General features: G+C 46.6%; 1 protein-coding gene and 1 long non-coding RNA gene across 6 annotated transcripts in view; both read right to left on the reverse strand.

Moving 5' to 3' along the window:
• Window positions 1–8,266, reverse strand: part of dzank1 (double zinc ribbon and ankyrin repeat domains 1) — a 48,345-nt gene extending 40,079 nt beyond the window's left edge. Inside the window, exons 1-6 of one of the 5 annotated variants that reach the window (XM_055639404.1) lie at window positions 8,235–8,266; window positions 7,872–8,081; window positions 7,097–7,246; window positions 6,040–6,193; window positions 5,068–5,197; window positions 2,902–3,001 (exon numbers count right to left, since the gene is read on the reverse strand). In XM_055639404.1, coding sequence (XP_055495379.1) covers window positions 2,902–3,001; window positions 5,068–5,197; window positions 6,040–6,193; window positions 7,097–7,246; window positions 7,872–8,043 — 706 coding nt within the window. In that variant the 5' untranslated portion in view covers window positions 8,044–8,081; window positions 8,235–8,266. Of the gene's footprint in view, window positions 1–2,901; window positions 3,002–5,067; window positions 5,198–6,039; window positions 6,194–7,068; window positions 7,301–7,871; window positions 8,082–8,234 lie in introns of those variants that run through there. The other 4 variants (XM_055639405.1, XM_055639406.1, XM_055639407.1 and 1 more) reach the window with 4 other exon arrangements.
• A 2,444-nt stretch (window positions 8,267–10,710) lies between these two features.
• On the reverse strand, window positions 10,711–14,431 carry LOC129699531 (uncharacterized). Its single transcript, XR_008723869.1, has 2 exons — window positions 14,204–14,431; window positions 10,711–11,444 (listed from the first exon to the last, which is right to left on the reverse strand). It is a non-coding gene; the product is annotated as an uncharacterized LOC129699531 (long non-coding RNA).
• Between the last annotated feature and the right edge of the window lie 233 nt (window positions 14,432–14,664).

Raw genomic sequence — 14,664 nt, forward strand, 5'->3', positions numbered from 1 at the left:
GAGTGAGTTACTGGCATGTTCCCTGATCCCCTCCTACTCAACGCTCCTGCCCTCCCCGCAACTTTACCCCTGGCCAGACTCTCCGCTGTGAAAGGAACTCTCCCCCCAATTGGTCCCTTGAACTAGTATTGTCATTTAATAAGATCACAACTGATTCAACTTGTCCCAGTGTGCTCCCGTATTTCCCACCATCTTTCCACCTGCCAACACACTCCACCCCCCACCCATTCAGTAATTCAGAATGAAGGAGACTTGGAAGCTTTGGGCAAATTGAATTGTCACTTTATTTATTTATTTATTTTTAGTGTGAGAAAATTCAATGTCTTGCCAGGCTTCTTTCAAAATCTAGCAACTCAAAATGGGGGTGCGTCTTCGACGCAGGTGCGTCTTCATTGCTGGGAAATACGGTACTTTATTAAGAGATATGGCTTTTGAAGACTTTATAAAAGTCGACTGACAGCTTACGGAGAGGAGAACAATCTGTGCATGCGCGGTTAAGATTTTTTAAAAGCCGACTGACTGCCTACCCCGAGTAATACTCACGACATGTGCCTGCTGGAGAGGGTCTAGAGGAGGTTTACAAGAATTATCCCAGGTATGAGTAGGATAATCTATGATGAGCGTTTGTCGGCCCTAGGCCTGTACTCGCTGGAGTTTAGAAGAATGAGGGGGGACCTCATTGAAATATACAGAATATTGAAAGGCTTGGATAGAGTGGATGTGGAGAGGATGTTTCCACTAGTGGGCGAGTCTTGGACTAGAGGTCTTAGCCTTAGAATTAAAGGACGTTCTTTTAGGAAGGAGATGAGGAGAAGTTTCTTTAGTCAGAGGGCGATGAATCTGTGGAATTCTTTGCCACAGAAGGTTGTAGAGGCCAAGTCAGTGGATATTTTTAAGGCAGAGAGAGAGAGATTAGTACAAGTGTCAGAGGTTATGGGGAGAAGGCAGGAGAATGGGGTTAGGAGACCAGCCATCAGAGTAGACGATGGCAATGGCCTAATTCCTCCTATCACTTATACATTATTTTATCACAGCTTACTCTTATGACTGGCCTCGGTATATAGAAAAATAGAAAATAGGTTTTTCGGCACCTCGAGTCTTAATGGCTGATGACATTAACGCGTCCCCTTCTCCCAATATCTTAATTCCACTGTGGCCCCACTGGTTCTGGACTTGGCCCCAATATCTGAGAACAATTTAAATTCACAACTCTCTGGGAGAAAAAGTTGTCTCAGTCAGTCTTTGACCTCCCCTAATTTTATAAGTTGGTTCTATATGGAGAACATCCATCTAGCTTGTCATCCCTTTTATAATTTTATAAGTTTCTATAGATCCATCCTCATCCTTCTAAACTCCATTGAATACAAGCCTAGTCTTTTCAATCTTTCCTCAAATGACAGACCCGCCATCTCAGGGATCAATCTTGTGAACCTAAGCTGCACTGCCTCAATCACAAGATGTCCTTTCTTGTATGTAGCTAGCTGTCCAGTATATAGCCATCTAGCTAGCTATCTAGTTATACAGGATGCAGCCATCTAGCCTGCTCAATTGTGATTATGTTTTGTCTTTCTGCTAACTGGTTAGCACACTACTAAAGTTGTTGCTTTTGCTCATATTGTATTGCTCCTTTACATGTGCTCTCCCCTAAATCTACATTTACAGCCTTCCCTACTGCACATTTTAAAGGTGCCCTCCCTTAATTCACTATTTACAGGTGCCCTCCCCTAATTCACTATTTATAGGTGCCCACCTAATTCACCATTTAAAGGTGCCCTCCCCTAATTCACTATTTACAGGTGCCCTTCCCTAATTCACTATTTATAGGTGCCCTCCTAATTCACCATTTAAAGGTGTCCTCCCCTAAATCCCACACATGCCCTCCTCTAAATCCGCCCTATTTCTAGGCACTCCCCTATATGTAGCCATCTAGTTAGCTATCCAGTATGCAACTCGCTATCAAGTATGTAGCCATCTAGCTAACAATCTAGCTATCCAGCATATAGCTCATAGCTAGCGACCCAGCTATCCAGTAGCTATCTGTCTAGCTATCCAGTACGTAGCTCAGTCTAGCGAGCTATCTAGCCATCCAATACATAGCTGTCCAGCTAACTACTTAGGTATCCAGTATATAGACATCTAGCTAGCTATCTAGCTAGAAACATAGAAAATAGGCGCAGGAGGCGGCCATTCGGCCCTTCATCAAATTAGGAGACCAAAACTGTACACAATACTCTAGATGTGGTCTCACCAGAGCCCTATACAACTGCAGAAGAACCTCGTTACTCCTATACTGAAATCCGCTTGTTATGAAGGCCAACATTCCATTAGCTTTCTTCACTGCCAGCTGTACATGTAAGCCAACTTTCAGTGACTGGTGTACAAGGACACCCATATTGTCACGTATACGTGACAATAATAAATGCAAACCTAAATTATAATTTCTACCAGGAAAAGTGATGGTTTCTTAGAACATAGTAAAGCACAGGGACAAAATATGTGCCAAACATGATGCCTAGTTGGATTGATCTCATCTGCCTGCACATGATCCATATACCTCTATTCTTCCCCAAGGGATCTTCCTTTATCCCCAGGGTGAAAATATTAAAGACAAGAAGACATAGCTTTAAGGTGACAGATGCGAAGTTTAAAGGAGATGTTCAGGGCAGGTTTTTAAAAAAAGAGGGTGCTGTGTACTTGGAACGGGCTGCATGGGGTGGTGGTGGAGGCAGATACGATAGTGCCGTTTTATTTTCAATGTTTGGACTAGGCTGCATTGGGGATTGGGGGAATGTGAACTGCTGGTTCATGGGAAGGTGGTGTGATGACAAGCTTTCTAGTTAATGCCAACCAATTATAAACCAAACTAAAATAGTAAACCAACCAATTCTCCAGACTACCTACCTTGATATGTATGAGCTGCATCCTCCCAGGCAAGGCTGCTCCCCTTGTTTGGAGCTGAATCACATTCCAGTGGGGGAGCTGACAGCCTCTCCAGAGTTTCCTACAGTGGCAAGATGATTTGTCACAGAAAGCAGTCATTGTGCATGGTAACATTCAGCATGTATAGCTAACATTCAGTATGTCACCAAATACTATCTTGAACTTCTATTGGGGGACAGTAGAGAACATATCGACTGGTTACATCATGGCATGGTTCAGCAACTTGAACGCCCAGGAATGAAGACGACTGGTAAAAGTGGTGAACACTGGCCAGTGCATCATGGGTACTGACCTCACCAACATCGAAAAGATCTACAGGAGTCACTGTCTCAGAAAGGCAGCCCGCATCATCAGACACCCACATCACCCTGGCCACATTCACATCTCACTCCTGCCATTGGGAAGAAGGTGCAGGAGCCTGAAAACTGTAACATCCAGTTTCAGGGACTGTTTCTTCCCTACAACCATCAGGTTATTAAACACTACAAACGCCAAATAGGCTCCGAACTACATAGAATTGAGAGCATTGATTTTGACTTTGCACTATTATTGCTTGTTTATTTTGTCTATTTTATCTACACTAGACTAAGTGGGACCCATTGTGTCCCGGTCACACGGGAGGCCTGGTCCCTCAACAATTCCCCGAAGCAATATTCCGCCACTCACCCGGGGGGGTGAAAGTGGGGAGGGGGAAGGAGGGGTGTGGGGCTCACAGTCTGCTCACCCCGCACCTTCAGCTTCGGCTTAATGCGGCAGATCCCGGTCCCTCTCCGGCTTCACTCAGAGGCTTCCGGTTCAACTCAGGAGCGTGCTGGTCGCCGCAGAAGCAGCCCGCGAGCCGCTGACTCCCCGCGAGTCGCTCAACTAACTGCGCCCCTTCAGCTTTTTATTCTCCTCGCCGCGTTATTGACAGCGGGTTCCGGTAGGGATGATTTTTAAACCTTCAAAACTTTTGTACTATTTCACCGATCGGAAAAAACTTATTTGACTTGCAGCAGAGGAGAATGGTGAGTAAGGTGTCGAAAAATCGTAGCGCTATGAGGGATCGTTTTTGCGCAAATTAATTACAACGCAGACCGGAATTGGTCAAGATGAGAGTTTTAGTAATAGTATAGATGAGAGATATATATATACACACACACACACATACAGAAAACTTGTTTTGTTGTTCAGCATGAGTTTTACCAAATACTATGTTTACATATCTGTTGTGCTGCTGCAAGGAAGAATTTCATTGTTCCGTTTCAGGATATATGACAATAAAACACTCTTGAACTTGAACCTGTACAGATGGAGGAAAAAGGGTGGACTTTTGAGACAATAGGGAAAGGTTGCCAGGTAGCAAGAATAATAAAACAATATCAGTTTTCTGAACGTGACTGAAGTTAGGGGATAATTGCAGTTTCCTGCAAAGCTCTGCTCATGAGGCTGGGCCTAGTAACAGTGATGATCACTGTTTGCGGATGGGTTCTTATTTTGTCAGTTCTGTCCTTCAGAAGAGCCAGCATGAGGGGAGGGTCTCTCCTTGTCCCAAGATGGTGCCGGAGCGCAGCGACTCTGTGTGCTCTTCCCAGAGGATGTACTTTCATCGCTCTTGTCCCCTGAAGCCCATTGGTGTCTACTGCCTCTCCTGCCCCTCTCCACCATTGTACACTGCTGCCACCCATTCCCACTGTCGTTTGGAAGGTCATGGGTTCAAATGCCAAGCAAGTGAGTTCAGCGCATAGCTCAGGCTGATACTCCAGTGCAGTGCTGTCGATAGGTGGAATTTCCGAAGTATTCTCAATTTCATAAGATGTAAAACGTACGCCTACTCCACCCTTTTTTGGACCCAAAAGTACTTATCTCCATTCCAAATATCAAAGACTAGAGGGCAAAGGCGAGAGAGGAAAAGCTTAAAGGAGATGCGCTGAGTTCCTCCAGCACATTGTGTTTTGCTTCAGATTCCTGTATTTGCAGTTCTTTTTGTACCCATATATTGATCTGGACATTACACCCATGTTACAGATAAGTGGCAAGGTAAAGCAAGATTATTTTTTTGTTCCAAACTGATGGAAGAAAATGCAACTCTCAACTGGCACTTTGTGAATGAAACCACATCTCCTGTACACACCAGCACAAGCTCACCTGTTGGGAAAGTTCCTTTCTGTAATCCTGGAGGAAATTCTCCCCATCATCTTCCAACATGTCCGCTGCACTGGGCGGCAGGTACTCGACTAGAAACACCTTCGTCACCACACCGCTCTCCCGACCATCTCTATAAAAGTCACAGATGAAAAACACTTTGTACAGTAGTCTTGAGAAGGATGGTACAATATAGAAACAAGGAACTGCTGATACTGATTTACAAAGTACTGGAGTATCTCAGCGGATCAGGCAGCATCTCTGGAGATAGCCAAGTTGGAGAACATGGAATTTGCATTAAATGTAGTACTCTTTATCCTTTATCTGTACACTGTGGACAGTTTGATTGTAATCATGTATTGTTTTTTTTTTAAAAAACTGGATAGCACGCTCAAAAGCTTTTCACTGACCTTGGTACGCATGACAATAATAAACTAAACTAAGTGACATTTTGGGCACAGTGTTACAGTAAACCAGCAGGTCAGGCAGCCCGAAATCTCACATATCCATGTTCTCCAGAGATGCTGCCTGACCCGCTGAATTACTCCAGCACTTAGAATGTTACAATACAGTACTTCATTAGGACAAGGGGGAACCAGGAAATGGGCAGATAAAATGATGTTTAAAATCTAATGCAGCATGTGTAATAATATAATTTGTAGGGTGAAAACTTAAATTTAAAGTAGTAGAAGAAAAACGAAAGTATATATTTTTTACCACAGAGGGTGGTGAGTGCATGGAACACACTGCCAGGGGTGATGGTGGAGGCAGATACAATAGATAGGCTCATGGATATGCTAGAAAGGAGGGATATCAATCATGTACAAGCAGATGAGATCAGTTTAATGTTCCGCACAAACAATGGGGGCCGAATGGCCCGTTCCTGTGCTGTAATGTTCTATGTTAAACAATTTCAGGATTTATACTTTTTGATCCTACTTTCTAGTTTTCATGGCAGATACTTTGTTGGTTTACCTAGAGACAGCCAGAGCTTTCACAGTCCCTTTGCCTGCTGGCAATGTGAACGGTCTTCTGTACTTGAAGGTGGAGCTGTGCCCTTTGCTTGGTTTCTTTAGGGGTTGAGGTCGGCTGCCACTTACGGTGTAGAAAATGTCTACATTTTGAGTGTCTGTTAAATATAAAGTTAAATAACTTAAGAAAGGAGCTTGTGGCTGTAAATAAATATATAAATATTTTCGGCCACTTTCGAGTGGAAAGCTGGATTGTCTTCTTCAGAGCAAAGAAGATGGCAAAGAAAGTTAGGGAAGAAAATAGAGGGAATCACAATCATGAGTGTTTAATTTCAGATGTACTGTCAAAGGAGCAATATTTTTTTTACTTGGAGCAGAATAGAGGACCAATGCACACAAATGTATAATAAACAAAAAAATAATTAATTAATAGCCCCAATAATACTGCAACCTTCCATAAGCTAGAGTACTGTCGATCACCTCTACCCCATTGCGGACATTGGACTTTGTCTCTGGAACTGATACGCTACAATGCTGAGAACTATATTCTACACTCTGTATCCTGCCCTTTGCTCTATGTATTGTTCTTGTTTGACTCGATTGTATTTATGTATGGTATTATCTGATCAGATTGGATGACATGCAAAACAAAGCTTTACACTGTACCTTGGCACACGTGACCTTAATAATATCACAAACTGTTAGTTCGCGTTGCTGGATGTTGTAAGATTATTATCATCCAGATTGAATTTTGTAAACTTGAACCTCTTAAACACCATTCCACTATTATATCAGCCCCCATCACCATCCCTGGCAGCACATTCCAGGCACCCAGGCTACCGTCTGTGTAAAAACACTTCTCCTGCACATCTCCTTTAAACAAAAGGGGATAAAAGGGTGCAAAATGTTTGGATAGTAAAGTTTTTCCCTGTACCTCAGTACGGGTGACAATAATAAACTTCAACCCACAAAGAAAGCATGTACATGCCCTCCCTTGTATTTTTTGGCTTGCCCCCAGCTTCTGTTCTCTTACCCGACTTTCTTGTCCAGAAATCTCTTACCTGACTTGATTGCGATAGGGGTGTTAGTATCGATTTCATGCTTGGCTTTGCCTGGCAAAGGCACCCGCAAGGGGATGACATGTGGCACTGCGATAGATCCGGCCGTCATACCGACCCAGGGGACACCCAGCCACAGGGGCAGTAGGGCAGCTGTTAGAAACACCACCCACTATTAATTCCACTCAGCTTGGCCAGAGGGAACTGCTGACAACAAAGAGAGGATATCACTCACAAACATTTAACAGCTCACTTCCTCCCTCTCCAACCCTACACACCCTCTCCCCTACCCCTCCAGCCCCACTTCCCCTCCAACCCCACACTCCCTCCCTCTCCAGCCTCACTCACTCCGACCCCGACCCACTCACCCCCTTCAGCGCCACTCACCCCCTTCCCTCTCCAGCCCCCCCCCCCTCCCTCTCCAGCCCCACTCACCTCTCCAGCCCACCTAGCCCCCCCCTCTCCAGCCCACTCACCCCACCCCTCCCCTACCCCCACCCACTCACCCCCCTCCCTCTCCAGTCCCACTCACCCTCTCCAGCCCCCACTCACCCCCTCCCCTCCCAGCCCCACTCACCCCCACCAGCTCCACTCACCCCTCCCCCTTCCCTCTCCAGCCCCACTCACCCCTCCCCTACCCTGACCCACTCATCCCCCTCCCCCCTCCATTCCCCTTCACCCCCACAGCCCCTCTCTCTCCAGCCCCCCACACCCCCTCCAGCTCCACTCACCCCCCCCTCCAGCCACCCCCTCACTCACCCTCTCCAGCCCCACTCACCCCCTCCAGCGCCGTCACTTCTCCGCTTCGCTGCCACCAGCAACCAAAGACCTTTGCCAGCAACGGCACAACACGCCTCCGCCTCTGATTGCCTGGCCATGGTCGCTGTGACGACCCACCCGAGCCAATCCGATCGCCTCTTACAGCGACGCCAGCAACCGGCGGCGTGCATGGATACCGCGCCTGCGCACTGCGAGCCGCGATTGCACCCTAGATAGACACAAACAAACAAACTAGATCATCTTAGGTACACAAAAAAGCTGGAGAAACTCAGCGGGTGCAGCAGCATCTATGGAGCGAAGGAAATAGGCGGCGTTTCGGGCCGAAACCCTTCTTCAGATTGAAGAATATTCCACCACTCACACTCAGACTGAAGAAGGGTTTCGGCCCGAAACGTCGCCTATTTCCTTCGCTCCATAGATGCTGCTGCACCCGCTGAGTTTCTCCAGCATTTTTGTGTACCTTCGATCTTCCAGCATCTGCAGTTCCTTCTTGAACAACTAGATCATCTTTTAGCGCTATCGTGTACCTTTAGGCGTAATTTCCAAATCACACTCAGACACACAGACACGGATACTAGATCGTCTAGTATCTTTGGACACAAAAAGCTGGAGCACAAAAAAAACCCGGAGATTCAGGGGAGAGGGAAACTAGAGATGTGGAAGCAGAAGGTGTGTAAACAGTCGAGCTGTCTCCTCCCACCCCCCCGCCCTTGGGCTCCTCCTCCTCCCTTTTTCCTTCCTTCACCCCCCATCAGGCATGAACATTGAATTCTCCCAATTTTGCTAGCCCTTGCTGCCTCCTACCCTTCCTTAACCCTAGCTATCACCCCCCCCGCCCTCGGGCTCCTCCTCCTCCCTTTTTTCCTTCCTTCTCCCCCCCCCCCATCAGTCTGAAGAAGGGGAAGGCCCGAAACGTCGCCTATTTCCTTCGCTCCATAGATGCTGTGAAAAGCTGAGTTTCTCCAGCATTTTTAAAGTAAAAATATCGTGAATCTGTCGTTTTCACATTAACATCTCCAGGGCTCCCTCTCCCCTGACTTACGTCTAAGAAGAGTCTCGATCCAAAACGCCACCCATTCCTTCTATCCAGATATGCTGCCGGTCCCGCTGAGTTACTCCAGCATTTTGGGTCTTTCTTCCCTACTCCAGAGAATGGTTGCGGTCAATGGGATTAAGGGTTAGACAGGGCTATGGGTTAGGGCTCTTCAGCTCAACTAGCCCATGATTCTCCTTACAACAATGTAACAAATCTTTCATTGCACTGGGAGGGCTGTCATTTGGTAACATTGTAACGGGCAGGGCAAATGGACTGCGGGTGCTAAAATATACCATCAAGGCCCCGACCACAAGACAATGGTTAGTAAGGGGGGGGAAAATTGTAGCGCTATCGTGGACTTTGGTGCATAATTTCCAAATCACCTTGGTGCACATTTGCATACTAACAAACAAGTGAGAGTTTTAGTAATATACTAGACCAAGTGTGACCCATTGGGTCCCGCTCCCACAACACAATATTCCACCACTTTCCCCCCAATGCAAATTTTTCCACCATTCACCCATTTCCCAACTACGCATGCGAGGGTCATTTCCCCTCATCCCCCAGCACTCCCTCCCCCTCCTCGTCACCCTCCATCTTTTTTCCCCTCTCCACGTCCCCCACTCCCTCCCTCACCTCTCCCTCCCTCTCCTTTTCCCTACCCTCAGTCACGCCCTCCCTCCCTCCCGCCATAACCCCTCTCCCCACCCTACCCCCTCCTCTCCCTCTATCTCCCTGCTCATTGCACTGGGAGTCCTGTCATTTGTAACATTGTAACGGGCAGGAGCAGGGGAAGTGGAATTGGATTATTTAAAAGTGAAAAGTATAAAAGTTTTAAAGTATAAAATGTGAATAACATAAAATCAGGGCCGGATTTACGTATAAGGTTCACAAGCTTAAGCTTAGGTCCTCGAGATCTAGGAGGGTCTCGGCAGGGCCGGATTTACCTATAGGACATCAAAATCTAGGGGACCTCCGGCCAAGGTGTTTTTTTCCCCAGAGTAAAAAACATCCAGAGAAAAGAAAAAATTGGAGCGGTATCAGCGTTTTCACTTTGGACGGAAATTACCAGAAATTCAGGTGCTGGCCCGATGGAAGTTTTGGGGGGGAAAATTGCGACCATCCGCGCCTGCACAGTTGGGGGAAGCCGGTGACGCAGTAGCGATGCAGAATGACGCTGTCTCTCCTCGCGTGCACAGTGGGCCTGGGCGGGTTCAGATCTCCATTTGCACTCCACACAATCACCTCGATGCCTCGTGTCTACCAAAGATCCTAGGTGTCTACTCCAGGTAAGTAGTGGAATATTGCGTTGTGGGAATGCCCGTTTCTCCGGGCCAGGGGGAGCTGCGGTGTCTGCGGCGCGGAGACGGAGCCTCGTGCATGGGAGGGGGAGGGGAGGGAGAGAGGAGAGAGGGGGGGATTGTGAGAGGGGGAAAGGGGGTTGAGACAGAGGGGGGAGAGAGAGGGAGGGGAGGAGGAAAGAGAGAGAGAGGGAGAGAGAGAGAGAGGGGAAGGGGGGGAGAGAGAGAGATGGGGAGGGAGAGAGAGATGGAGGGAGGGGGAAGGAGGAGGGGGGGAGAGGGAAAGGGGGATTATCTTCTGTGAGATTGCAAAATTAAGGTAGGTTTTAGAGCAATTATATTTTTTTCTCCATATGAATAATATCAAACAATTGGAACTGCTTTGTTTTCCTTGATAACAATACCGAAAACATATGTATTCCACAGTTTGCGACTTTCATTTTGCATCATATTTTTAATGTGCACACACTAACACAGTCGAACAGTAACAGGCAATCAAATCAACACACAAAAAAAGGTTTTATTTACTGCAAAAACTTACAGTATTTTATTTGCAGTGTTTGCATGCTGCTTTATAACATTTTACATAACATTTTACAGTACAACTTGATTATTAAAACAAGGACAGCTTCAATTCTTGATTTAAAAAAAATGTATACAACAATGATCCCAATCATCCCATTCCAACCACTCATTACTCTTCACTCAACCAAAATTATTTCTGAAATATTGGTCATAAATTTAGTGCAAAAATACTCCAAAATAAGGCTCAGAGTGCACCAGAGAGCATATAAAACCCCGGCTGCAAGGGTCTTTGAGCTTCACGCTTGTGATATGCGCTGCATGCACTTATTTCACATGAAATTTTTGTAATCCTGCCATGCCACCCCCCTTTTTGAAAAGCTTCGTATGGGCCTGGTGTATAATATTTTTGATACTGTTATAGGCCTTTCCTACATATGCTGTCACAACGTACTGTAGTCTCTAAACAACACCAGTAATTTTCCTTGCCCTCCATTTCAGAATAATAGTGTTTGAAGCTGATAACTTGACATTAGCACTGGCAATAAATAAAAAGCGTAGCTTTCCAGCCCTTATCTCATTGGCTATGTTCGGCTGCACATCGGTGTCAATCTGGTGGACTCTTCCATCTTCCTCTCGTCATGGGCGTGGGGGATTGGGAGGGGCCTCACAAGTGGAATAGCCTAGGGCCTCTCTTCATCTAAATCCGGCCCTGCGTGAAATATAACATCAGTCAGAACGAAACTTGGCTAATGCACGCCATGGGACAATGGTGAGTAAGGTGGGCCAAAAATTGTAACGCTATTGCGTACCGTTTTGGCGTAATGTCAGGACCACACTCATCCCAGACATACTCACAGACACACAAACAAGATGATAGATAGAGATAGTCAGATAGACAGACAGACCAAACATGGGCAGATGAGATGTAGATGGGGCATCTTGATTGTCATGGGCAAATTGGGCCAAAGAGCCTGCTTTTAGAGACAGACAGACAGACAGACAGACAGACAGACAGACAGACAGACAGACACACACACACACACACACACACACACACACACACACACACACACACACACACACACACACACACACACACACACACACACACAGTGCTGGGGTAACTGTCACGCAGCATCTCTGGAGAACATGAATAGGTGACATTACGTGTCGGGACCCCTCTTCAGACTGAGTGTGGCCTGATTACGGTCACAGTCACAGAGGCCGATGTCATAAGATCTTTCAAGTCAAGTCAGGTTTATTTGTCACATACACATACGAGATGTGCAGTGAAATGAAAGTGGCAATGCTCGCGGACTTTTGTGCAAAAAGACAAACAACCAAACAAACTATAAACACAATCATAACATACATATTCTTTTACATAATAAATAATGGAAGGAAAAACGTTCAGTAGAGTTAGTCCCTGGTGAGATAGGCGTTTACAGTCCGAATGGCCTCTGGGAAGAAACTCCTTCTCAACCTCTCCATTCTCACCGCATGGCAATGGAGGCATTTGCCTGACCGTAGCAGCTGAAACCCTTGGAATGAGCCTGGACCTGATGGTATACCCGGTCGAGTTCTCAAAACCTGTGCAGACCAACTGGCTGGAGTTTTTGCAGACATTTTGAACCTGAGGACTGAGGTTCCCATCTGCTTTAAGAGGGCATCAATAATACCGGTGCCCAAGAAGAGTAAGGTGACGTGCCTCAACGACTATTGACTAGCGGCACTAACGTCGGTGGTGATGAAGTGGTTTGAGAGGCTGGTTATGATGCATATCAACTCCTACCTCGACAAGAACCTTGACCCACTACAATTCGCCTACCGCCACAACAGGTCAACGGAGGATGTGACCTCACTGGCTCTCCACTCCGCATTGGACCACTTGGACAATAAAAACACATAAGTGAGGCTGCTGTTTATTGACTACAGCTCAGCGTTCAATACCATCATCCCCTCCAAGCTGGTTACCAAGCTTACGGTCTATGCGCATCCCTCTGCAATTGGATCCTTGACTTCCTCATCCACAGATCAGTCGACCATCTGTTTGAATTGACAGAAACACTTCATCCTCAGTAACAATCAGTATGGGAGCACCTCAATAGCTGTATTCTCAGCCCCCTGCTTTACTCACTCTATACTCATGACTATGTAGCCGGACATAGTGCGAACTCCATCATCAAGTTCACCGACGAATTACAGATGGTGACAAGTCAGAGTATAGAAATGAGATCGACCAATTGACCAAATGGTGCCAGCACAACAACCTGGCTCTCAACACCAGTAAAACCAAGGAACTGATTGTGGACTTTGGTAGAGGAAGGATGAGAACTCACAATCCTGTTTACATCAACGGGTACATCCAACGATGGTGGAGAGGGTCAAAAACGTCAAATTCCTGGGTATGCATATTTTCAAAGATCTTTCCTGGTCCCAGCACACTAATGCAATTATGAAGAAGGCACGTCAATGCCTTTACTTCCTGCGAAGACTACGGAGATTTGGGATGTCAACGAGGATTCTCTTGAACTTCTACAGGTGGACAGTAGAGAACATACTGACTGGTTGCATCATGGCCTGGTTCGGCAATTTGAACGTCCAGGAACGAAATAGACTGCAAAAAGTTGTGACCATTGCCCAGTCCATCACCAGCTCTGACCTCCCCACCGTGGAAGGGATCTATCGAAGTTGCTGCCTCAAAAAGGCAGCCAACATCATCAAAGACTCACACCATCCTGGCCACTCATTTCACCACTACGATCGGGAGGAAGGTACAGGAGCCTGAAAACTGTAACGTCCAGGTTCAGGAACAGCTTCTTCGCTACTGCCTACAGCTTCCCTACAGCTATTAAACACGGCACCAAATAAGCTCTGAACTGCAACAGACTATTACTATTATTGCACTATATTTGTTTATTTATTGAGTATGTGTGGGTATGTGTATATATACACACTGAACTGTTCTTTTTTCTCTCTCGATATGTACTATGTTTACATATTCTGTTGTGCTGCAGCAAGTAAGAATTTCATTGTCCTATCTGGGACATATGACAATAAAACACTCTTGATTCATAATCTCTGTTACGAAATAGAAAATATGATGGCCAATTCAAAGACTGTTCAGTGGGATGAAGCATGGCCTGTTGTACACTTCACTGCCATTTCCCACTATCCGCAGCTCCTTGTGTTAAATGTATGATGGTTGTCACCACAGAATTCACTATTTACAATAGTCAGAGATATTTTCCCAAACTGTGGTTAAAAATCAAAGATATCTTTGGTTAAAATGAACTTTAAAACAGCATCTGCAGCAGCCGGCGCGCCGAACGTAGCTCAGGACCGGCAGTTGTTCCCGCAGAAGGCCAGGGCAGAGGCAGAGGCTCCGGGGGAGGCGTCTCCTCGCTCCCCCTCCTCTCCCCCCCCCCCCCTCCATACTCCCCCACTACCCACCGGGTCGAAGCTTACCGGGGTAGGCCGTGTCCTGACCCCGGCAACGGACTATGAACCAAAGCTCCTCTAGGATCTTTGCTATGAACGGCGTCAGGCGAGAGGCCGGTCGCTCCCAGGCGTCAGCAAAGATCGTCAGCGAGGCTGAGCGGTGGGGTGAGGAAAGCCCCCTGAGGCCAGGAAAGAAGAGGCGGCAGGGAGGAGCAAAGCCGGAGACACAGACACAGACACACACACAGAGACACACAGACACACACACAGAGACACACAGACACAGACACACACACAGAGAGATACACACACAGACACAGACACACACAGACACACAGACAGACAGAGACACACACAGACAGACAGACACAGACACACACACACACACACACACACACACACAGACACAGACACAGACAGAGACACACTGACACAGACAGACACACACACACACACACAGACACACAGACAGACAGAGAGACACACAG

This window comes from Leucoraja erinacea, chromosome 8 (genome assembly GCF_028641065.1).
Source record: "Leucoraja erinacea ecotype New England chromosome 8, Leri_hhj_1, whole genome shotgun sequence".
NCBI lineage: Eukaryota > Metazoa > Chordata > Chondrichthyes > Rajiformes > Rajidae > Leucoraja > Leucoraja erinaceus.